The sequence below is a fragment of the Penicillium waksmanii genome (genome assembly GCF_028829765.1).
Source record: "Penicillium waksmanii strain IBT 27052 chromosome Unknown utg000004l:1.0-5674109.0:1.0-5678898.0, whole genome shotgun sequence".
NCBI classification, from domain to species: Eukaryota; Fungi; Ascomycota; class Eurotiomycetes; order Eurotiales; family Aspergillaceae; genus Penicillium; species Penicillium waksmanii.
This window is the reverse complement of record NW_026643251.1, coordinates 2,250,673-2,275,456: the sequence shown is the minus strand read 5'-3', so window position 1 is coordinate 2,275,456 and position 24,784 is coordinate 2,250,673. Positions and strand designations below refer to the sequence as shown.

The 24,784-nt window shown below is 48.6% G+C and overlaps 8 protein-coding genes across 8 annotated transcripts; 5 read left to right on the top strand and 3 right to left on the bottom strand.

Annotated features, from left to right (window-relative positions):
• Positions 1-79: 79 nt before the first annotated feature.
• On the bottom strand, positions 80-2,291 carry N7481_003662 (T6SS phospholipase effector Tle1-like catalytic domain-containing protein; the record flags this gene model as incomplete). Its single annotated transcript, XM_057262881.1, has 2 exons — positions 80-1,428; positions 1,529-2,291. The coding sequence occupies 2 exons, from the start codon at positions 2,289-2,291 to the stop codon at positions 80-82; spliced, it is 2,112 nt and encodes a 703-aa protein (XP_057124542.1).
• A 3,203-nt stretch (positions 2,292-5,494) lies between these two features.
• N7481_003661 (DUF1993 domain-containing protein) lies at positions 5,495-6,025 on the top strand (the record flags this gene model as incomplete). The annotated part of the gene is made up of 1 exon (XM_057262880.1): positions 5,495-6,025. One exon carries the CDS (start codon positions 5,495-5,497, stop codon positions 6,023-6,025), a length of 531 nt encoding a protein of 176 aa, XP_057124541.1.
• Positions 6,026-6,924: 899 nt separating this feature from the next.
• N7481_003660 (cytochrome P450) lies at positions 6,925-8,876 on the top strand (the record flags this gene model as incomplete). Its single annotated transcript, XM_057262879.1, has 7 exons — positions 6,925-7,120; positions 7,206-7,308; positions 7,363-7,554; positions 7,613-7,764; positions 7,826-8,049; positions 8,121-8,392; positions 8,468-8,876. The coding sequence occupies 7 exons, from the start codon at positions 6,925-6,927 to the stop codon at positions 8,874-8,876; spliced, it is 1,548 nt and encodes a 515-aa protein (XP_057124540.1).
• Positions 8,877-11,077: 2,201 nt separating this feature from the next.
• N7481_003659 (uncharacterized protein) lies at positions 11,078-12,464 on the top strand (the record flags this gene model as incomplete). The annotated part of the gene is made up of 2 exons (XM_057262878.1): positions 11,078-12,361; positions 12,414-12,464. 2 exons carry the CDS (start codon positions 11,078-11,080, stop codon positions 12,462-12,464), a joined length of 1,335 nt encoding a protein of 444 aa, XP_057124539.1.
• A 798-nt stretch (positions 12,465-13,262) lies between these two features.
• Positions 13,263-14,700, top strand: N7481_003658 (uncharacterized protein; the record flags this gene model as incomplete). The annotated part of the gene is made up of 3 exons (XM_057262877.1): positions 13,263-13,443; positions 13,497-13,594; positions 13,648-14,700. The coding sequence occupies 3 exons, from the start codon at positions 13,263-13,265 to the stop codon at positions 14,698-14,700; spliced, it is 1,332 nt and encodes a 443-aa protein (XP_057124538.1).
• Positions 14,701-15,516: 816 nt separating this feature from the next.
• N7481_003657 (uncharacterized protein) lies at positions 15,517-17,445 on the top strand (the record flags this gene model as incomplete). Its single annotated transcript, XM_057262876.1, has 1 exon — positions 15,517-17,445. One exon carries the CDS (start codon positions 15,517-15,519, stop codon positions 17,443-17,445), a length of 1,929 nt encoding a protein of 642 aa, XP_057124537.1.
• A 189-nt stretch (positions 17,446-17,634) lies between these two features.
• N7481_003656 (uncharacterized protein) lies at positions 17,635-18,640 on the bottom strand (the record flags this gene model as incomplete). Its single annotated transcript, XM_057262875.1, has 2 exons — positions 17,635-18,154; positions 18,285-18,640. 2 exons carry the CDS (start codon positions 18,638-18,640, stop codon positions 17,635-17,637), a joined length of 876 nt encoding a protein of 291 aa, XP_057124536.1.
• Positions 18,641-19,575: 935 nt separating this feature from the next.
• Positions 19,576-23,916, bottom strand: bud4 (uncharacterized protein; the record flags this gene model as incomplete). The annotated part of the gene is made up of 6 exons (XM_057262874.1): positions 19,576-20,202; positions 20,256-20,635; positions 20,752-20,952; positions 21,010-22,596; positions 22,667-23,765; positions 23,827-23,916. The coding sequence occupies 6 exons, from the start codon at positions 23,914-23,916 to the stop codon at positions 19,576-19,578; spliced, it is 3,984 nt and encodes a 1,327-aa protein (XP_057124535.1).
• Between the last annotated feature and the right edge of the window lie 868 nt (positions 23,917-24,784).

Sequence of the window (24,784 nt, the reverse complement as noted above, 5' to 3'; positions counted from 1 at the left end):
TTCAGATTATGGTTGTATAGATAAGCTCGCTAGGATAGTTTGTTATTACAGAAATTGAAAAAAAGGGCCATTCACAACATCAATGTACCGTGCTCAAACACAATCGCTGTGGGTCGTCTTGCTTTTGACCTTCCAAGAAAGCGGTTTTGTCTGCAAGAGGATTTGACGAATCGGCTGCCTTTAGGTCCTCGGGTTGGATAATAGAGTCAAAGACGGTCGATTGAGATTGCTCACCCCAGCCCTCATTTTCATCGTGTGAGGCCTGAGTATCCGAGTCACGAAGCTTCTTGACAATGGAAGGCTTGAGACCATATTCCGTTTTGCTGTAAGAATCGAAGTCAAAACGCTCAGTTCGGAATCCACGGTTCAGCTCGTCATCCAAAGCATCCACATAGGAGTAAGCGGGCAATCCCGCAATGGCAAGGCGCTCGTAAGAGTCCTGTACTCCAAGCCTCCACTCCGGCACGGCCTTCGACGAGTTCCCAAACTTGTACTTGTAAATGACGTTGCCTTGATCATCTAGCTCCTTCCAGCGTTTGTAGTCCTCGCTAGGAGCAAGAGGCTTGTACAATAAGTGCTGCTTGCTGTCTTGCTTGTGGAGTATCTTCATTCGCTCCACCCTGTAGTTCACGACAGGATGGATATGCTCGAAGGTTTCACCAGCGTATTTGCCAGTGTCATTCCTTGTACCGTACTGCCCCGGGGTACGCCATTTTTTCCCATTCAGATGATAGAAAAGACTATAGCTGTTGATCAGAAGGCCTTCTCCCCAACCATAGCGACGGATACCCTTGTACTCTGGAGGATCCAGCATTTTCGTGGGGTGCATGATGGTTCCAATAGCATTGGACACCCATTGCTTGAATGAATCCCTCTTCAAAGTGTTGACAGAGGCTTCCCAGTGCTCGTATTTCTTGTTCAGCGTTTGAAGGTATTCCTCGCGTGCTTTCATAGCCTGCATAATGTAGCGCTCATCAATGGAGAGATGATTCTTGATCTGATCCAACATCCATGAGTAGGTAATATTAGACATTTCCTCCATGTCACCGACATTGTCCAAGGTGCCCATGTCTCCTCCGCCGATGTTAACGTGGTAGCCCGGGAACCACACTTGTTTCAGCTCGGACTGAACTTTAAATCTTTCCTCGGATTTCATTCGTCGTCGAGTTACTTTGTTCCACGCTTTGGCGACTTGATTGACAGTTTTTGCGGCAGCGTTCACTTGAGCGTCAGTTGCCTGACCACCTTCCTTGAGATTGATTGCCTCTTGTAGGACCTCCGAGTATCGCTTTTCGGCTTCAGCCTCTTCCTTCTTTCTGGCCTCCACATCCTCTCGTGTACAGGTTTTGTTCGGTAGGTACCAGACCGAAGGAGTAAAGGATTGGCGGTGTTCGTCTAGGGCCAAGGCGTGGAAGGCGTGTCTAATATCTTGAAAGGTGTTAGTTTCCTGTTCTGATTTCGCGGCTATTGTAAAATAGAGGGTTTCGGTGTGACATAAAGGAGCAATACGCCAATGGAATGCACTTACTTGGTGACAGTCCAACATTATGCCAGCCATCCTTGCCCGTAGATGGTAGCTTGAACCCAAGTACCTGCGGCATGCCGAGGGAGCCGACTGTGTCAAATACACCAACGACTTTAACCTCCCTCGATCCTTCCTGTGCCCAGTCACCCTGCGGGGCATGTTCATAGCGGAACTCTCGGTTGCCCTCAGTGCCAGCACCTTGATTTTCATCGGCTTTTCCGAACATCCAATCAAACCATAGATCACTTCGATAGAAGCGCTTTCCCTTCTTGACCTTTTTGTATTGGCGCCATAGATCTGGAAAGCTATTCAGCTCAGATTTATGACAGACACCAACATCCGAGATCAATCCTGCGATCGTGCGAGCCGTATACGCGCCGCGCGAGAAACCAAAGCACATAATCTCGTCGCCGGGATGATAGTTTAAAACACAGAAGTTGTAAGCCTCGATGACGTTTTGCTCAACACCCTCTCCGAATGCACCTTCAACAACATCTTCCACAAAACCAGGGCTGGTTCCGACTCCAGAGTCATACCAGACAACCTGCTGCCACTGATTCCCATGCTCATCAGTGCCAGTGTGGTTTAGCGACCGACATAGACGGGTAACATTCGACGGGACGTTCTTCTTGCCAGACACAGCAGATTGCCAGGTGCCGTCGCAGCAAATAATGATGCGCTTGCGAGTGGGGGCGCGTTGCGCATCCTTTCTGTGGCGAAGGACACAGTCCCCGCCTGGGATGATCTCAGTGTCTGTAGGTGTCATGAGGAAGTATAGTATATTAAGAGGCTTGCTGATTCTGGGAACAGTAAGCGCAGCAGACGAGGGTGAAGAATATGAAGCGAAGATTCTTTCGTCGAGGGGGGGGGAGCCCTGAAAATTGGAGTATTTTCAGGGCTGCAGCATTTCCCAGCTGAATGAGCACCACTTCTCGGCAGGGGGGCCGTGTTGGTAACGTAGACAGGAGCCACCTGAGCAACTATCGCCGCAAACTCTCCACTTGGCACGTCTTCATCACGAACTTGTGGAGCTTAGAGAAAGCTAGTTTGATGCGCCTAACCAACCAGCGGTGTGTAATGTGAGTGCCTTGACGCTAGGACATTCAGCCCCTCCACTTGTGGATGCATCTTCAAGATCCTGTTCGGCTCGCATCGCCTGTGGGCTTGTCACATGGCCAATGATCGTCGAGGAATTGCAGATTTGAGGAGTGATAGAGTTTCTCACTGTCGTACAGGGTGGCCCTACGGCACACTGCCAAATGATTCGACTCCAAACAGACATGGGATACACTGGAAATGTGTACCTATGTATGTGTAATAGATGTTGAAGACCTGAGAGCATATAAGTGAAAGTTAATCAACTGCTAGGGGGTGATGAATGGGGGAAGGATGAAAGTGGTGATATTGGTGTGGTGAAAGAAGAAGAAGAGAGCGAGGCTATCTAAATCAGAACGGAAGGACGACCTGTATGCCTGAGGCATATCTGCCTCAACATCAATAATCCCGAAAAGGCTAGATGATCGCTTGGTATAAGCTATGCCATTTTACCGGTCAATCTAGATAAATACAGATCAGCCCCTCAATGATGTAGTATCTATGTTATTTATATCATTCGCTAAGTTTTGCGGAATTTCTCAGTCAATATCATTCTCCCGATATTACAGACTGGCAGAGTCCCGACATCAGATCCCAAATTGTTTTCCGTTAACTAATAATCCAACACTCATAATAGGTAGGCCCGCTGTTTCTTTCACCGCTCAGTGAGATATACGGTCGTCGCATTGTCTTCGGCGTCGCACACTGGTTTTTCGTTTCTTGGCAGATCGGATACGCGCGCTGGCACCAAACATCATTTCCGGCTGGTCTGGTATCGGCGGCTCTGGTTGTCTTACCTTGAGGGGCTGGGATTACTGTTGGTTTATACACAGTCGAAAAAAAGAGGAGCTGCGACGGCTCTCTGGAGCGTTGGGCCACTGCGGTCCAGTGACTGGGCCAATCTACGGAGGTTTTATCAGCGAGAATGTTTTCATGGCGGTGGATATTCTGGATTCTTCTCATAATCTCCGGTGTGGTCTCTGTTGCTATCGACCGACGACATCTTCGAAAACATGAGGTTTCGATCCACTAGAAGACAAGACTTCTTCGGACAGAGCTTAGCCGGCCCAGCCGAGAAGCTGCTACGACTCACTGAAAAACTGATGACTCGGGGGGCTGTTATTCGGAAAGTCTTCATTCGCCCTTTCAAATTGCTCGTAAAGTCGCCTATTGTCCTCATCCTCTGCCTCTATCTTTCTACGATTTGTGGAGCTCTTTATCTCCTATTCATCCCTGTTTCGAGATTTTTGTAATTAATACGAGTTCTCGGAGGGACCTTTGGGGTTAGCATACATTGGCATTGGTATCGGATTTTTTTGGGGGGTCAATCGGATGGAGATAAAGATGACCCGCGAGAATGGCAGTGTCTCCGAGCCTGAGATGAGGCTACTTGCAATTTTTATCTACACCTGCCTTCTGCCTGTTGGACTGATCTTTTATGGGTGGACAGCCGACAAGCACCTCCATTGGATTGCGCCTATCATTGGTCTTCGCGCCTCTAGGATTTGGCATAATGGGTGTATTTCTACCCATTCAGACTTATCTTATCGACAGCTACGTACAATATGCTGCGCTTGCGATCACAGTATTGACTGTTTCCCGGTCACTTGTGGGCCCATTACTTCCGGTCGTAAGGTCCGCGATATATGCACCACTCGGTCTCGGCTCGGGGAACACTTATGTTGAGGGTTTTGTGCCCAGTTGTGGTCGCCATCCCGGTAGCCATTGCCCTATACTAGTATAAATATGGAGAGGCGATCCGCGAAAAGTTCGCTGTTGATCTATAGTTAGCCATCATGCTATAGAATCGGGAAAACAGGTCGATTGGGTCTCAAGATTTTGTTGGCTTCCATGCATTCTCTCCTTCATAGACTCGGACCTTTATCATTAACATTCTTTCTAATTTAAATAGAAATTCCTTTTCTTAATTCTCAATATCTTCCGAAAAACGAACCACGAAATCAGGTCGGAAAGCCAAATAGTCGTGGTGCTTTTTGGTAGGGCTACAAGACAATCTGCAGGAGGGTACATGGATACGGCTAGCGTGTTAAAATGCGCCTAGACATGAGGCTCTTGAAAAACTGAACAACAAATTGACATGGGTGAAATGTGATTTTCGAGCACTGGATTTCGTAGATTCCACGTATCGCTCGAATTGACGGTTCGACCTTGAGCCCCTGAAATCATCCCTTCCCCATCAAATTGAGCTCCATGGTATCCCACCATGGTATCCCGTGGGTAACAAACGAGCTGCAGGAGCCGCATGCAAGTCTTGAGGACCTTAATAATGATCTAGGTTTTTGTTGATTTATCATCACCTCAAACTCTATCTAAATATGGGCAGTGCAGCCACGGAGTGGGTGCAGCCAAACAACCCTGATATGCCATTTGAATTGGTAAGCAAGCAGTTCACCGACTTTGTCACGGTCGCACCGCATAGTCCCCGGAATACGAGCTAAGGACGCAAAAATCTAGGGGGATTATCGGGCTTCGGGTCAATTCATCAATCGAAGCCCGAACCAACTCTTCATCTTAAGGGGATGTATCACCTGGCATATCAGTTTGGATTAATAAACGAAGAAACATCCCTCCGTTTCGAAGTGGTTCCTTTGGCGGGGTATTCCCAGCAAATTCAAGGATTGGAATGTAATTGCGGGTCTGTTTGTCAGAGATTCCAGCTTTGACTTGACCCACTTCTTCACCGTCGGGGCTCGGATCAACCAAAGATGAAGTTGTCCATTGCGACCACGTGTATTTAAAGAGCATGCCCACCACGAGGTGGTACAAATAAAAAACCCCATTATAAGAATAAATTGAACTTACAACCTAAACTCATCAATCTTCCTCGCACTCAACATCAAACCAACCACAACCATGTCTTCCTTTTCTCTTTACGACGCAACCATCCCCACGGCCCAGAATGCCTTCAAATCCATGGCCAACATTCTCCGCGAAGGCGAGAAGCACGCCAACGCCGCATCATTCCCTACAGCTCGTCTGGCTGAAGACATGAACCCCTTGACCTACCAGGTCCACATCGCCGCACAACTGACCGAAAAAATGGTCGCACGGTTTACCGGCCGTGAGCCTACCACCTTTGAAGACAACTTGTCCTCGTTTGCCGAGATGTACGAGCGAATTGAGATCGTTCAGAAGGTCCTCGACGCCGCCGATAAGGAAATTGTCAACCAGCGTGCCGACCATGTCCAGGCCACACCCCTTGGGCCAATGAACATTGATCTCTCGAACACCGCGTACGCGACTGCTTTCACTCTCCCTAATCTGTACTTCCACTTGACAACCGCCTATGCGATTCTGCGGAAGGAGGGTGTGCCCATTGGAAAGAGGGATTATCTTATGAACTTTTTGGCTCCCTACTTGCCCCAGGCTGCTGGCGGAAACTGAGAGGCTGGAAGTGAGCTAAAGTATAGAAATGTTCGAAAAATTTAATAGTCGCAAAAGTCTGATATTAATTGAACGGAATTCAAAGTTTGTGAACATGTTATGAGTACGGATGAGTCCGTGGGTATCATTTTCAGGCCAATGGCGAGGAGGGAGATCTATTACAGAACTTGAAGCTTCTCAGGTTGAATACTACTAGTAGTAGGAGTTTGCGATAGTTAACCACTTGGTGTCGGGTTAGTTAACTAACTAGTGTTTATTGTTACTAAGTATTACTAGTAGATGGCCACTTCGCCTGAAACCCGAGGCGGAACCTCGAGACTTGGCAGGCGTATCGCTAAGTTTTTAAGTTCAGATCCTGGGAGGTATTCGGCATAATCTACTCAAATGCCTACAGAGATACCCAACTGCTCGGAACCGACTTGGGCGATGACATACGAGTAGTATAAGCCACGACAAACCGCCAAATTCTAAAAAGATGGACGGCTGTGGCAGTGGGTAATACTACGGCTAGTAAGACTAGGAATACCAAATAGGCATACGCCACGAAGGAAGCGATCAGCTAAGTTCCCTAGAAGCTGGAGCTGGAAATAATTGGCCACTCGTAGGTCCTTGATTAAACAGGGTGCGGGGTGAGACAGGGGGCGTGCACAATGGCTTTGTACAGTGGGGACCTATCTCTGCCCCTCGGCCTATTGCAAAATCGGGGCTACCTAGTATGATGCATTCCTGCAGGGCCAGTAAATCACAATTAACCAATCAATAGCAATGAGAATATGCAAGAACGGGACATTTCAATTCCCTCGAACGGAGAGGGGCAGTTACAAACTTACTCAAAATTTACATGTTCTTTCTGTTTCCCCGTGGTCATTTTATTCTTCTTCAAAAGCATTTCAATCAAGATGCTCCTTATTTTTTGGATTGGCTTGTTTGTTTCCGCCGTGGGGATTCAAGTGACCAGAGTCCTGCGTAACCGGAGAAATCGCCCCCCTCTCCCGCCAGGTCCTTCACGAACTCCGATTATTGGCAACTTGAAAGACTTACCCGCTATCGACCAACATTCTTGGTTGCATTGGCTTCAGCACAAAGAGAAATATGGTAAGAAGAATATCTGAAAATTATAATTTCCATTTTAATGACATTGATACACAATAAGGACCTATTAGTTCAATCAATTTATTAGGTGAAAATATCATTTTTCTCCACGATGTTCGACTGGCTGTGGAATTACTTGAAAAACGATCTATCATTCATTCTTCACGGACGAAACCAACCTTTGCTGACATGTGAGTCCGCAGGCTACCTTCATATCATCCAGAATCAAGACTGACAAATTTCAGGTCGGGGTGGGCTTATATTCTCGGTGCCATGGCCGATCCAGAACACGTTCGCAGAACGCGAAAACATCTCTACCAAGAGATCGGATCCAATAACTCTGTCGCCAATTTTAACGATGTTCAGGTATCTGAAGTCGCACATTTGCTACTCCGGCTTTTGAATAAGCCCGAAGATCTCCAGCAACACATCCGAAAGTGAGTTGGATCCGTAGTGTAGACAGATCATGTACCTCTAACAAACAAACCATTATAGGGAGACAGGTGCAGTTGTGCTTAAGCTCAGCTATGGGTACACTATTGAACCCCATGATCGTGATCCACTTGTTGATCTAGTCGATAAAGCAATGGAAGACTTTAGTGTTGCAATGCTTCCCCTAACATGGCTGGTGGATTTCGTCCCCATCTGTAAGTCATTAAGACACTTCGAGGATGCTGATCCTACATATCCCTTCTAACATCTGAGCAGTAAGGCATTTGCCCTCGTGGTTTCCTGGGGCCGGCTTCAAAAAAAAGGCTAAAGAATATAAAGCCAAGTCAACTGCGCTCAGCGATGTCCCATACGAGTTTGTCAAAGAACAGATGAAGAAGGACGGTTCTGCTCCATCATTTTTGGCAAATCTTCTCAAGAAAGAACCCCCCCACCCCCGGATCTATGGACGAAACCATAATAAAATGGTCGGCAGCATCTGTGTATGCGGGAGGAGCTGATACGGTAAGAAAGCAGGGCTTCATACCTGGAAATTTTATTAACCAATCAGTAGACAGTTGGCACGATCTCGAGCTTTTTTTTAGCAATGGCTCTATTCCCAGATGTACAGCGCAAGGCACAGCAGGAGTTGGATGCCGTTCTTGGCGGCGATCGACTACCGCAATGCGAAGACCGGGATAATCTTCCTTACGTCAACGCGTTGGTGAAAGAAGTATTTCGATGGCATCCGGTGGCTCCCATGGGCGTGCCACATGTTTCGACAGAGGATGACATATGCGAGGGTTATTTCATCCCCAAAGGTTCTTCGATTCTCACAAATCTTTGGTAAGACAACCTTGGAACTTATATTGATTCGCACAGGTGGCCTGGGGAAAGCCTGTCACTAACTTGAACATCAAGGGCATTCGCACACGACGAAGATGTATACCCGGATTCCATGAATCTCAAACCTGAGCGCTTCCTGGAAACTGATTCCCATGTCCCCGAGCGAGATCCTCGCTTCATTGTGTTTGGGTTTGGTCGCCGAGTTTGCCCCGGTCGCAACATTGCTGACGCGAATGTTTTCCTAATCATCGCACAAGTTCTATCTGTTTTCAATATTTCGAAACCCATGGTAAATGGCAAGGTGCAAGATATTTCACCAGATTTCATACCGGGTGTACTGAGCCATCCTGCTCCGTACGATGTTACCATTAAGCCGCGGAGTGAAAAGCATCGTGAGCTAGTGGAATCTCTGGAGCAGACTTATCCCTGGCAAAAGAGCCACTCAGACCTTCTCAAGGGTGTACCCGTTCTAAACACTACCTAGTACCACCGATGGCTAGGGGATATTTGATACGAACTTCCATGCTAGTCTTCATTTCGCTATCATATTCCATGCCAGCTTACTACATGGAGCTATATGAATAAAGATTGACTTTTATAAGGCCATGCATTCTCAATTACCAGCTCTTGGAGGATTTTCTAAGATATAACTAGGTATTTTGGGATAAATGACTGAAATTATTTGGAAATACTCCTTTTCCCTGTTAGGAACCTCGGGTTCTACCCAGTACGTTGGTCCCTCTCTCACCCCTGACTCCTCTCAACATCGCATGCCACATACTAGTACTCATATATAATCCATGGAGTTAAAATATTATGTGCTAGTCCTTATCTCTTGTGTTTCCCTACCTCCACACTCACCTGGGCATATGCTTAAGGCTCCCGGTGACAAGTTTTCGTGCCGAGGCTGGCAGATCAAATTATCGTCCTGCTACAGCTTGAAAGTCAAGGCGAAATTCAATTCCAGAGAAAATTCAGTTGTATTTCTCATAGCTCTGAAGCCTTCCATTTGCCTTTGGGGAATTAAAGGCGAGAGTTGTCTGACGCTATCGCTTTTCACCTAATCAAATCACATTTTTAACCAGGATTGTCCTCCTCCTAACTTTATTATCAAAAATATGCCACGTGTGATCGATTATATTTACAATCGCCTAATGTTTATTAGCTCACGCCAATGCAATTAACAACCTTGCAATGCCTTTAGCTGCCGCCAAGTACAACCCTCGACATCACCAGATGTTCCTACTTTAACTAAGGGCTCGACCTCTCGAAAAAAAAATGCGTTGCTGAGGTCTGCAACGGCCAGGAAATGCACTACTATATGTATAAGTGTCGTACTCCAGGGCGGGGACAATTTGCCACCGAAAAGCCGCGATTATTTAGCCTTGTCCATGGCGTGGGCGCGGCAAGGGCGGAACTATGAAATCAGGAACTGAAACAGTCGATCGCCTGTCAGATTAGCTCCGGGAAGCCCCAGCATAATTTTCAATGAGAAGAAATCGCCATGAAAAAATATATTTCCTCCTGAAATACCACCTCTTTTTTCGCGGTCTGTGAAAATAAGCAGCCTGGTAGGGAACAATGGGACTCTTGGCCCGTTGACCGCTATATGCGCAAATTAGTTGAGACTCAAACTTCCCAGTCCTTCGAAATATGTAGAGACAAGCGACCTAAGAGTGATATTTCGAAGCTTAGATGGCATTATTCCAAGGTTGCATGCTTACCATAGAAGCGAGGTTGGGAGGAAATTTGACTCGAGACTAAAGTTTTGTATGTTCCAGCGCATTTGCTGTGGAGACAGAGACGAGCATATTTTCAAGTGGACGCAAGATAAGTCATAGATATGCGCTGAAGTTAAAGATGAGATTCTGCACGCAAAATATGAAATTTACTACTGGCAAGGTCAGGCCACTCACCACTCCCAATGGCCCTTCGCCGCCGAGACTTCCTCTTCACGTAAATTTTACGGAAAATGGACTCGTGTTTGTCTCGGAGATGAGTGCCAAGTGCTTGGCAACCGAGGCTTATTGGATCCAGCCAAATGAACTCACCTGAAGATTTTCAATTTGTGGAGCGTTGGCTTTCGCCATTGGCTTTCCATGGCCCTACAAGGAGGTGCCATGCTAGCGGTGCTTAACCTAGCCATTACTTCGATTGGCCTGAGGGATGAGCAGCAGATTATCTCGTTGCCATACTTTCATCGCTTGATATCTCACGCCTCAAGTGTAGCCATGTCTATGAAAGAGTGATATTTGAAGCATGTCATTGAACAAAATTGTTTGGAAGCCAACCTCAAGACCCTAGAAGTTTTGACGAGCCCAAAGACCAGACCACCCTAAGCTATGGAGCGAGATATGATAGCCCCGCTTGCATCGCTTACAGACAAGTGAATGTAACACATTGGCCAAGTAACCTCCGAAAGTACCCCGGACCTCATTTCCACTTTTGGGGTCAGCGAAACCCCACTCTGCGGTTACTTCCGATTTTCGCTTCCCGGTTCTTTTTATCAATCATATCTGATCGTTTTAAAAATTTAAAAACGGAATTGTCCTTTTTATCTTGAAGAAATACTGGTTCGCACATTCCCGTGGTTCTTGACCGATCAAAACCCCCATCTACAAGGCCGCCACAAGAACAATCAGCTCAACAACTCAATCGTTGACGAGACCCTTCCTGTTTCGCACCATGGCGACCGACGCCGTCCTTAAGGACCAAGAATTCATCGACCCAGAAAGGCAGCGGATATTAGAAGGAGATGCTCGATTCAATCGGCTCGGATGGAAACGCCTAACGGTGCTTTCTATCGTAGAGGCTATAGCTCTTGGAAGCTTAGGCCTCCCCTCTGCTTTTGCGTCTCTTGGGATGGTCGCAGGCTTAATCTTGACTGTGGCGCTCGGTTTCATCGCAATTTATGCGGGATACAACATTGGACAAACTAAGTTGAAATATCCACAAGTTGGTCACTATGCCGACGTCGGGCAGTTGTTGTTTGGCAAATGGGGGTCCAAGATATTCATTGGATGCTTCGTAACATTACTCATCTTCGTCATTGGGTCCCACTGTTTGACCGGTGCCATTGCATTCCAAACTATCACTGAGAGCAATGTCTGCGCCTTAGTGTTCAGTATCTCATCGGCAGCTATTTTGTTGTTTCTCGCGGTTCCCCCCTTCTTTGCTGAGATTGCAATACTGGGATATATCGATTTTGCCTCGATCATTATAGCCATCGGGGCTACTATGATAGCGACTGGGATTCGATACTCAAGTGGCTCCACTATCCCTGACCCAGACATTATTCCGTGGTCAGCATGGCCTAAGGCCGGTCTCACGTTTTCAGGGGCCATCGTTGCGACAAACAATATTGTGTTCGCGTATTCCTTCGCTGGTTGTCTACCCTCGTTTATGGATGAGATGCACACACCAGAAGACTATATAAAGACTCTGTGGTGGATGGGAGGCATTCAGATCGTCGTCTATAGTCTCACTGGATCCATCATTTATGCCTTTGTGGGCCAGGGAGTACAATCACCAGCTCTGCTATCGGCGGGACCACTTATGTCAAGAGTAGTCTTTGGGATTGCACTACCCGTCATTTTCATCTCTGGGTCTATTAACACCACGGTGGTCTGCCGGTACATCCATGGGAAATTCTACAGGGACTCGATGATTCGGTATATCAACTCGAAGAAAGGTTGGGCATCATGGCTGGGCCTGGTGTTTATCGTCACTCTTCTTGCTTGGGTTATTGCTGAGGCCATTCCAATCTTCTCGGAGCTTCTTTCCATCATATCGGCACTTTTTGTTTCTGGATTATCTTTCTACCTTCCACCCGTCATGTGGTATTTGCTCTTGAGAGAGGGCGCATGGTACGAAAAGAAGAATCTCAAACCTGCGATATTCAATGCTGTTGTCTTTATTGTGGGGATGATTATTTTTGGGTGTGGCACGTATGCCAGCATCGCTGAACTTGTAAGTTCACATTTCCCATACGACGCGTGTTCGTGGCTAAATCGTGGTTTAGATCACCAAGTTCCAGTATGGCTCCGTTGGAAAGCCCTTTACGTGTTCTTGAAAGCTACCAAAAATGTTAAAACAAAGGCAATACATCACATGAAGAAACGACTGGGCCAATCTGACCTTCTCCAGAGCTTGCTAGATCTCGTGGCTTTACATGGCCAGCCCTGTGATTCAGATAAAGTTTTGAACAAGGATATCGGATGCACTCCTTGTTTCCATTAAAAGCAGCTAGCATATGATGTCACAATGTATTCCATGAACGATGAAAGCCCAGAAGTTCAAGAAGAGAAATTTGCCATGACTACGCCCTACATTCCAACCCTTGCAATCCCCGTCGATAGCCGACCTTACGCGCTGGGTCGACGATCACCCCTTTCGATGATCCTATGCCCCACGATTAGCACGTCAAATCTTGTCTTGAAATTATTCTCCTTGCTAGAAAAACCGATTAACTACCCAGTCTGTATACCCACTTCGTGCAAACTCCACGTAGCACTCCCCATCACACTATACATTGTATCACGATGATCAAATTCCCGGTCCAATTGCATGATACGCACGTCCCCATATTAAGCAGATCTAAATGCAAACCCCGGATCCTTGGCCATCGGTTCGTATCTTCCGAAATACAGAAGAACCAATTGGCTTCCCGCATCACTTCTTAAATTCCTTCCGTCACTTGATAGATACTTAGGCTTTTCATCCCTTCCTAGAACAGAAATACCCCGGAGCATTACACAATGTGACCTAAGCAATGTACTGACTGCTTTTTATTTCATAAAGAAAGCTGAAGCTTTTTCCGGTAGGCTCAGGCTTTTAGAACATACTGAAAGCCTACGACACACTCGACCTAATGGACCACTCAAAATCTTTATCTACGAGTTCCGATACGCACGAGGAACAGGAAATTGCGCTATGCCACGAAAGTGAAACAAAAGAACTTGGGGAGGAGAATGGGCTGCCCCCGATGGATGGCGGGTTTCATGCATGGATGTTTTTAGCGGCTTCAACGATGATAGAAGCTCTGACATGGGGTTCGTCCATCATTTTCACGGCAGGAATGGAATTAATGAGCTAATGAAAGTAGGCTTCGCATTTGCTTTTGGGGTATTCCAAAGCTATTATCGTGATAATGAACTATTTGAAGACTCGGCCATGGTGGCCGCCATCGGCACGTGTGCAACTGTAAGGCCTTGAACATTATGATTTAGCATATCCCGATACTGACATTTTAACAGGGAGCAGCGTATTTATGTTGCCCGTGTGCAATTGTTTGCATGATACTTCTTCCTCGTCTGGCTCGATGGTTCTCGACAATAGGACTGGTGATAATGTGTTTCTCGTTGGCCATGGCATCTTTTTCATCAAATGTTACGCATCTCGTTCTTTCTCAGGGTATTGGATTCGGCATCGGTGGCTGTATAGCTTACAGCCCATCGATTTTGTTCATGCCTGAATGGTTCGACAAGAAGCGAGGACTCGCTTTCGGGATCGTATGGGCTGGATCGGGGCTGTCCGGAATACTCTTTCCAATTGTTCTAGAGCGTCTCCTGGGACAGTTCGGATTTCGCACAACGTTGAGAATTTTAGCAGGAGTACTCTTCGTCCTACCACTCCCGTTTCTATACTTTCACAAGCCCCGGCTTCCAATTCAAAAAGGAGTAGCCCATCGTCGGCTGACTACACGATTTTTATCCAACCGGGTGTTTGTCATTTACCAGGTGGTCAACATCTTCGAGGCGCTCGGGTTTTTCCTGCCCGGTATCTATCTTCCATCATTCGCACGATATATCGGATTCTCGGACTTCCTCTCCTCGCTCACCGTCACGACTTTGAACTTGGCATCGATATTTGGCAGCATCTCGATGGGATTTTTGTCGGATCGCTGCAACGCACTGACCTGTGTCTCCATATCTACTATTGGGACTGTGCTTTCTGTTTTTCTGCTCTGGGGATTCTCTTCCCAGATTCCGCTTCTACTAGTATTTTGTGTCGCATACGGAATTTTCGCGGGTAGTTTCTCGGCGATATGGTCGGCGATTATTCGCGAGGTTCAAAAAGTGGACAAATCTGCTGACGCGACTATTATATTCTCGGCGATCGCATTCGGTCGAGGAATTGGGAATGTTGTCAGCGGTCCATTCAGCGAAATGCTACTCAATGTAGATAACTGGCAAGGACATGCGCGGGGAGCATATGGTAGTGGATTCGGACTGATCATTGTATGTACAGGACTCACTTCTCTTATGGGGGTTGTATGTTGGATTGCGCGTGCATTTAAGTGTATATAACCTTGGAATTTAGGCTCTAGAAAATTCTTGGTGTATTCTGTTAAGTGGACCTTCTTTGGAAACCGTACTAGTACATATGATGGATGCTCCAATTCGGCAGTAATAATAGTATGATAATACTACTAGTAATAGAATCACACACACAACTCAAAGATGGAATCCGAACTTTCCCTAACTGGTCGTACGGGGGCCTCACTCAGGACGGGAAAAAGCCATCAGTGCCACGAACGGGATAGACTTTGATCTTGTAACACGGAGTACTTGATGTACCGCAATGGAAAGCTCTTGTCATTACAAGCTCGCCCTAGCTTCAAAAACAGGTGCAATGGGAAAAACCGTTGCTTCGATGGCTGGAAAAAAAAAGCTGTCCTCCAAAGAAGGCTCCCAGGCGTGTGCCAGTCGACACCTCAAATATTGCAGACGATCGCGTCCCACTTAACAGCCTCAATGCCCCACTGACAGTTTGCTCAAATTCTAGTAGAGCTCCTTAAAAAATGGCAGGTCCGGATATAGATATACGCCATACCCCGTCTAGGTTCAACTAAAATTGGGAACAGGTAGTACCTGGATTAAATCAGTAAACCTCTTCACTCTTATGTCATATTTCATGATCTAACAGCTTTTTCGAATTGAGAAGAAGACCGGTCAACCCCACTGACTGAACATGACGTCAATACCCCTCCGTTTGCATTATTCGATCCGGTTTTACAATTTCTGTTGTCGAATCCGCTCGTGGGAGACTTATTTAAAAAAGGAGACTTGCTCTGAAAGACTACCGTTCCAATCTTCCCCCTATAACCCGAAACATTATCCAAGATGAGCGGCTTCAAGTTCCCCGTTGATCTCAGTCAATTCAAAAAGAATCTCGCGCTGGATCCCAGCAATGCGACCCTCACCGCCGAACAGAAGAAAGACCTTCTAAACAACATCAACATCTTCAGAGACGCAATCATCGCTTTCACTGCGACCGGTGCCGCTCGAGGTGTAGCAGGTCACACCGGAGGCCCCTTCGACACAGCGCCAGAAGTCTGTATCCTACTCGCTCTGATCCAAAATAACAAAAACAGCTTCCTCGATACATTTTTCGACGAAGCCGGTCACAGAGTCGCAACTCAGTACCTTCTCGCAACACTCGAAGGCCACCTGAAGCCCGAACACCTCCTCAACTACCGCGATGCCAATTCAAAACTTCCCGGCCACCCTGAGCTTGGTCTCACGCCCGGGATCAAGTTCAGCTCCGGTCGACTCGGACACATGTGGGGAATGGTGAACGGTGTGGCAATGGCCAACCAAGATAAGAACGTGATCCTGCTCGGCTCTGATGGGTCCCAGCAGGAAGGTAATGACGCCGAAGCTGCACGAATTGCAGTTGCTCGGAACCTGAAGGTCAAGGTCTTCGTTGACAACAACGATGTTACTATCGCCGGCCACCCTTCCCAGTACCTGAAAGGCTATGATGTCGCGAATACCCTGAAAGGCCACGGTCTCCACGTCGTGCGTGCCAAGGGAGAAGACGTGGATTCCCTATACAAGGCAATGTGCGAAGTGATCAACTACAATGGCCCTGCCGCTGTTGTCGTGGATCGGACCATGGCCGCTGGCATCGAGGGAATTGAAGGCGAGACCCACGCACACGATGTCATTACCGTCGACGTCGCCCGCAAGTATCTTACCAAGCGCGGCTACAGCAAGGAACAGCTCGCCTTCTACGATGAGATTAAGGGCCGATCAAACCCGCACACTTACATCGGTTCCAGCAAGGACAAGGGTTCCAACCGGAACATTTTTGGTGAAGCCGTCAACGGTATCCTCGATGGTCTGAGCAAGGAGGAAGCTGCCCGTCGCGTGATGGTGATCGACTCCGATTTGGCCGGCTCTACTGGATTGAAGGCCATTGGCGCCGAGCACCCCGAATCCTTCGTTGCATCGGGTGTGATGGAGCGAGGAAATTTCTCCGCCGCCGCTGGATTCGGCTTTGGTAGCAATGGTGAGCGCCAGGGTGTCTTCTCTACATTCTCGGCTTTCTTGGAGATGTGTATTTCCGAAATCACCATGGCACGTCTGAACCACTGTACTGTGTTGTCGCATTTCTCACACAGTGGTGTCGACGAGATGGCCGATAACACCTGCCACTTCGGTCTCAACCACTTCTTCGCCGATAATGGTCTGATCGAGTCCGATGCTTGCTCTCTATACTTCCCTGCAGATGGCGAGCAGATGAAGGCTGTCGTGAACAAGGTCTTCTGGGACAGAGGCATGCGGTTCATCTTCTCCACCCGCTCCAAGGTTCCTTACATTCTCAAGGATGGCGTTGATGAGAAGCTGTATGGAGATGGCTATGAATTTGTTCCTGGAAAGGAAGAAGTCATTCGCACCGGTACCGCTGGTTACGTCGTCTCCTATGGTGACATGTTGTACCGATCACTCGACGCTGTCGAGAACCTTCGCAAGGAGGGTCTGAATGTTGGTTTGATCAACAAGCCTACGCTCAACGTTGTTGATAAGGAGACATTGAAGAGATATGGCGAGTCTCCGTTCGTCATTGTTGTCGAGTCCATTTCTCAGAAGACTGGTCTTGGGTCTCGTCTTGGCACAACTCTGTTACAGCATGGCTACAAGCCCAAGTTCAGGGCAATCGGTGCGGTGAAGGATGGCTGTGGTGGATTGTTCGAGCAGATCAATTACCAGGGCATGTCCCCTGAGAATATTATTAAGGAGATCAAGGAAGTTGCGTCCGGAAAATAGACGTGGTCATTAGGAAAAACTCAGATATCTCTTTTGTTATATCAATTTGTCAATTTGAAGCCATTAAATATCCAGTAAAATCGTCGTCACTCGTAGCCTCCGGTGGAACTGAACTACTAGTAGTAGTAACCCATACTAGTTCGTTCCCACTCCCACGCCAGAAACAATATAATATCCGAGGCTTAGGACCTACTCCCGATCCTCCGGATGAAAAACCAAAGCCCTAACCTCAATACTCTCCCTCCCGACCTCATTCTCCGTCTCGGGATTTACAAAAGCAGTATGCGGAACCCGCCTCGCACGCCCATCAACCTTCGAATCAAAGCACTTAATCAGCGTAACCAAATCCGGCGTCTGTCCGTAACGATAATACCACTTGATATTAGGATCCGGTCTAACGGAATACGTCTCGCCCCGACGATCCGGGTAGATTAATCCAATAGGTACCAGGTTATCATCAGGGACGGAATGCGCATCCGCCACGGCGAGTGGATCCTTCAGGATCGTTTTAATCGGTCGCCAGACGTTTATAATTTGATACCGTCCTTTTAGGAGCTCTTCTGCTTCGTCGGGGAGATGGTGCGAGACGCGGCCTTTCGATGCGGAGTAGGATTGGTCGATGTGGACGCGTTGGACTGGACCGCGGAGTTGATTTCCGCCTGCGCGGCGGATTGTGTGGTCGAATATGAAGACTCGGGAGCCGCCGGTGCTGTGGAGGTGATTTGAAGATTAGAATAATGTTTCTTTTTTTTTTTTTTTTTTTGTGGAATGCGTCGGAAGCATAGTATCAAGGATGGAGATATCCATGCATTGATGGGAAGAAGAATGGAAACACATACGCATCTTTCAACAACTGCTCCGTTTCGGGGTAATATTCTCGCTTGATCTTTTCATCATCGACGAACTCCTTCTCCGCGCTCTCATGATAGTAAAGCTGGAATCCCTGGCCATCTAGAGTATAGTCCAGCTCGTGACCACTAATATCATGGACAGTAACAGCGAGTGGCTCAGACGCCCTATCATATGTCTCAGGCTTACCCACGTAGGACGGGGCTGGAGGGGATCCGTCTTCATTTGCCTTGAAGAAGTTCAAAGCCGTCTGGACATGGTGTGGCTTTTCTGAGACCGGGACTGTTGGCTTCTCTGTCAGACCGGGACCGTGGCCTGCTGAGACTTGGACTGCTGCCGAGGCCATGCTGATAATGCGGTTGAGTAGTTATTGTTTTCTTAATGTACTGACTGCGAGAACGGTTTTGATGGATGATGGAGAATAAAAACGGGGATATTATAATCTTTTATACTTGGGTTCTTTTGCGGGGTGCAATACTTTCATTTGTCAGAGCAGCACGCAATCCTCGTCTCACATGGAGAAATGCTGATAAATGCACCACTCGTAGATGAAAGAATGCCAGATGACGAGTGCAGCATGTGACGCCTAAGAGGAGACGCGGACAGATTAATAATTATTAAATGTTTGAATAGGAGTTCGATTACCGGAGTTGGAACGATGATACCATCCGGGAACGTGTTATGGGGCGAGAGCCGGAGAAGTACTTGAAACCGGACGAAGGAGACGGACAAAGGTATTCCATTGGTAAAAATAGAGCTTGATTGTTAAATCAAAGCAAAGCAGAACTGGTTCAAATTCTACTAGTAGATAGCCCCCCCTGGCAGTGAAACAAGAAAAAATTGAATTGTAAACTATCAACTCATGAAGAGAAAAACCAAGGGGTGTATGTCTCATTAACGTACAACAGGATCTCAAAGGAAATCATCTGGAGGTGTCCTGCCGTCAAGGGTCATAGCATTGTCATATTGCCCGCTTTGCATTGCACGCCCGAGAAAAAAAAAGAGCAAATCGCAAGAATGACAAAGGAAAGAGATTTCAAATCGTACACCGACTCCAGTAAAGCAAAGTAAAGGAAGGCAATGAGAAGATAAAAGAAACAGAGTAGGAAGAAGGTTCTGTCTCCAAGAGAGACGGAGAGATAAAAGGGTGTATCGAGCGACAATCCACAAGAGGATAAAGTTAGAAAAAAAGAAGCTATTGTGACAACTTGGCATCATAGACAGAAGAATCGAAGGAAGAAGTTAGAGCTTTTGTTCAGTGCGGTCGTGTCATGAGAATACTCAAAACATGAGGGATCGGGTCTTCTGGCGACGGGCGTCCGTACCGATATCAGGTTGAGAGTAAGTGTGCTTGTGTCCCGATGGTCGCGGGCGCGGGGATTGGGGCGCCTGCGCCCCCGTTCCTGCTGAAGCTGGAGGTCCCATCGCAACACTTTGTCGCTTGCCAACAGGAGATGATGGGGCAACCGGAATACTGCTGGGTGGAGGGAGACGATCGGTGGTCAGGCGGCGTGACTTCATGCTGCGCTCGCGTCGGAGCACAAGATCGGCCCATGGCTTCATGGCACCGTTGCCGGAAGTGGCTCCCTTGCCTACAGCTTCTGACATGACTCGGAGCCAGCCGTCCTTATCAACCGCGCTGTCCGCGTAGAAGTCGATAACTTCGCCGTTTCCAAAGCGAATTCGGAAGCCTTCTTCCACGAACATATACCCATCTTCTTCCTCTGCAAATGCAGACTTGCGACGGCCGCCTCCCCTTGTGCTAGTCTCCTTCTGAACTAAAGAAGATCGGTCATCGATCAACTTGGCTGCCTTCGCGAGATTGATTGTCGCGCGAGGTTGGCGAGTGGTTTCGTGGTAGGCTGTCAGCTTCGAGCCTTCGAGCTTGAAGAAACGACGGCGCCAGAACTAAGATATAGTTAGAAAGTATTTCATGAATTGGAAGTTTTTCAAGCACTTACAGGACAATCACCACCCTGCTGGGAGAGGAATCCCTCAAAGCTTCGCGCAGTAACACTCTCAGCATCCCGCATTTCCCGAATGCAGGCGTTCATGCTCTTCGGCATGTCATCATCCTTGCCGCCCTTGGGCTTTGGGACGAAGAGTAGCTGAAGTTCTAGTTTGCCAATCTTATAAGGTGGTCGACGTTGGGCAGTCATACTGGTTGCGCTCTTCTTACTCTTCACGCTGCTCGGGTGCTCGTCAACAGCCCATTCATTGAAGCAGGCAATGTCAACTGTATAAGGGCGACCAAAAGCCATCTTCTCATGGTCACTCAAAGCCACGTAAGCGCGGCCGAAGCTTCCATCACGGGCGACGAGATTGCGCAGGCGGTCATAGACTGGAGCGTTGACATCATTAGCTTTTTGTTGCTGAGACTGCATTTGCTGCTTCAGGTCAAGCTCCTTGCGACGACGGGAGAGGCGAAGACTCGGCTGAGAGCCGAAGCCTTCTGACGATTGGGGGAACTCGCAGACTCCTGAGGGTAGAGTTTGGCTTCGTCGACCTTCATCTGGAGAGTGAGCTGGAACTCAAGATCGTTCTGCACAATCAACTCGAACTCCTGGCCGATTGGGGCAGTCTTTCCGAGCTCAAGCCAAGATGTGGTCACACAGTGGAGACCGTTGTCTAGAGTAAGGGCAAAGTATGATCGTTCGCCTAGGAAATGTCAGTGTGATTATTGAATTTAGGGGGGGGCTGGGGTTGTTGTCGTACCACGAGGCATAGGTAGATCCAAATACTTAAGACCAACGACCTTGACAAACAGACGGCCACGTTCCTCGCCATCCTCAAAGGCCTCATTTAAGACCGGTTCGTTCTCCTCAATGGTCGCAGAAGGTTGCTGCACGTTACTTGATTGACCAGGAAGGGGAGGTACAGCTCCTACTCCTGGGACCGGCTTCTTTTTAGGAATCGCGCCAGCCATCTTGATACTTGGACGGCGTGTGGAGCCATTCCAAGGGACTGTGGTCCAGGTCTGCTGGCTAGCCTTGCGAGGGGAAGATCCGGCAGAACGGGTGCCTCGGGGGTCATTGCTAGTCCGATCGACGGGAGTCGAGGGCTCGTCATCGTTGCGATTGTTAGCAATGACAACCTTGGTGTTTTGTCGCATGAGGTAGCCTCTCTGTGGACGGGATGTGTTAGCATGCGGTGTAAACTTGATGAAACTTGAAAGTCCTGGGGATAGGGGAGCCAGTGAGGGTTCTTCCTTGGGGGCTGGCGTTGGGCTGGATTCAAGCTGGAAAATGGCGAGGGCAAACGCAACCTTTTGGGACTCAATGACACGGTCAAATTCCTTGTTCAGACCGGAGCCGAGACTCTCCTCCTGAATGCTGAACGGGATGTCCAGTTGCATCAAGCTAGACTGACGCTGAGTCAAAGTGGGGAGGGTGAGCTGAGGAGGAAGGTCCGTTGCTTTGTCCAAATCTTCAGTGTCAGACGTCTCGGGTTCCTGAGGAGTCTGTTTCGGCATGTCTAGAACGGGAGGAGCGTGTTGGCCACTGATTTTGCGACGTGTTGCGGCCATAGCATCGACATCGGCTGGGGTGAGCGACGGGCGAGTTTTCAGTCCTTGGCCGGGAGCCTTGATCGTGGCAATAGGCTCTGGGACCGATTCATCAGACGAACTGAATTCTTGATCTTCTTCTTCCTCATCCTGTGAGAATTCCGCATCCTCATCCTCCTCGTCTTGAATGGGGTGACGGATCACAGAGTCGGGTGTAGACGGTTCGGAGAGCTCTTCCTCCTTGATCTCAGGAGTGACGGGCCGATTCAAGGATTGACGGATGGAGGCCATGTCCAAGGCCTGCGACTCCCTGGGGGCAGCAGAATCATCCATTCCCTTCGAGAGGGGGTTAGCGGGAGCCTGGACATCTTCTCCTCCCGTCGGAGTTGTTTGTCTTGAGGCTCGATCCTCATCATCAAACGCAGCAGCCTGAGCGGCTTCGGCGGCAGAGCGCAGGGAGTAGTTGCTATCTTGATCATAGGTGGCTCGTTGGTCGCGCGATGATAAGCTGTGGTCAGAAGAGTTTTGATAGTAGTCGGGAATGGCATAAAGGTCATCATCGGTGGCTTCTTCCTTGATGATCACACTGGAAGAGTCATCGTCGTCATACTCGGTTTCGAGAGAAGGAATAGGCACGTCGGGGTCATATTTGTCGAAATGATGAGCATCTTCGGAAACGTGAGAATCCTCGTCCTCATATACATCCTCTTCAAAGCTGTCACCCTTTCGGATATCGCGCAGGATAGAGTCGCGCGAGATGCGTGGAGGAGAGAAAAACATCGTCTTTGGATGGCTCGCTAGTGGTCGTGTCCAAAGATTCATTATTCAGCGCGGGCTTGGACGATGAATCCACATCCTCCTGGTCACCGTTCAGCTCCTCATTCTTCTTTTTATCATTCAACATCATGAGACGCAGTCGCTCCTCCAAAGACATGCCGCCGTTGATATCAGATTTGGTATACGAAGCTGCCGCCGGCGCTGAAGGCAATACCCGCTGGCCACCACTACCCAATTCGAAGGCGGCCGCGAGTTTTTCAGGTGACGAAGGTCGAGAGCCAGATAACCGGTTCACAGATGGCAGTGGTGGTAAGGGCCGGCGTTCGCCATTCGAGTCGAGTGACTCGACGCGCGAGTGTTGGCTGCCCACCTCGTCCCGGGAGGTGGGACGACTGTCGTTCTGATCTTCCGTGTGCTCCACGAATGAGTCTTCCTCTCCGTTGTTGCTGTCGGGGCTCATGAAACGCCAATCCTCTGGCAAGACAACGGGAGTCTTCTCGATATCTTCTAGGGATGCATCGAAGCTGTCATCACGGTCCATGAAGGAGTCGTGCTCAAAGCTGCTCACATCATCGTCCTCCTCGGAGTCGTAGCTGGGCTCACGCGATTCGGACGCAACTGAGGATAGGTCGGGAGTGCGCATTTCGTATTCGTTAATTTGGGGCGGCGAAACGTCAAATGTTACGCTCTTAGCATGTCGGTGACCAGCGCTATCATATTCCGACCAAATGTCGTGTTGGGGGTCAAAGCCCTTGCCATACCGGCTGCCCTTGGAAGAGAGACGACTTTCCTGGTGATGGTTGTTCTTTGCTGGGGAGTGCGGTCTGGGTACTTGGTCGCCGAGATCACCAAGGTCTTCATCATCCACAAACTGAGATTTGGCGAGGTTCATCTGGCTCTCTCGGTTTGGCGACCGGTCGGCGGCAAGGGGTCTTTGAGGAACTGATACGTGAGCAGGGTCATATTCCTGGCCATCGCGCAACATGGCGTGGTTCTTGACGCGAGATGCGCGCTTCAGGTTCTCGAGGGATGCTCTCCGGGCGGGGAGGACGCAACTCTCAGGATCGTACGGGGCGTGATTCTCGACACCCTTGGTTGGAGAAGGGGATTCGCGACCTTTCCAGAAGAGACGCGGGGAAGCATTGTTGTTGAGAGGTGAGACATCATATGTCGAGTCGCCGGTCGTGATCTATCCAATATTATCAGCTTGCTGTTGCATGCCCCTGCGGCTGGCTTGAAGGCGCATTTACCTTGCCGGATTGGTTCCAAATGGGCGAGTTACGCCGTTGCGCCATGGGACTCACTTCTGAGAGTGGCCGTTGGCCCAATCCGCCACTCATCTTGAGTGATGAAATGGATGTCCCGGGGATGGTTTGGGTGGTATGATCAACAATAAAGGGCAGAAGATCCGAAGTCTGCGAGATATATCAGCCACAGTTCATTCCTTGAAGGCCAAGTCCAAGTCCAAGTCCAAGTCCAAGTCCAAGCCCAAGCCCAAGTCCAGTTCTGATAGACCTCGACAGTGGATCTCGAGAGCGGTGGATGCTGAGTTGCGCGCGCGCGAGAGAAGAACCGGCCAACGTACCTTTTGCGACAGAATACCAGGAGTCGCGTGGAAAAACAGCGAGACCTGGCACAAGAAAGTAATAAGTCGTGTCGATCGTTAGAGGAATGTGCTGTGGTCTACCAACAAACAGCCAGCAAACAAGGGCCACCAGAAGTTGGAGGAGAAAGAAAGAATAAGGGAAGAAAGGAAGAGAAGGGATGAACGAAGGGATGATAGAGGGGAGGATAGAGGGGGGGAGGGGAGGAGAGGAGAGACGAGAAGAGGGGAAACAAGAACAATATCGGATCTTAACAAGAGATCGGGATGGAAGTGGGCTTGTCACTTAATCAATACTCGTAGTGTTTAGCAAGGTCATGGTTACCCCAAACCAGTTGTTGCTTTGCTTCAGCCTGTTGACGTTGATTGTTGGTGGTTCGCGGGTGTCGCCAGGGCAACTTACAGTGCTTGCTGACCTAAGCGGATTACTTCAGCACTTCAGCAGTATCTCAGCTGATCCTGCCACACCGCCTTCCTTTTGTGGCCCACTCTATCAGGATCGGCACTAACCCAACCAGGACTAGCGTGGTCTCCGTCTGGGAAATCTGGTTTTCTTCTGGAATTCCTTCCTCTCTGCCGATATCATTGATCATTGATATCCTGGA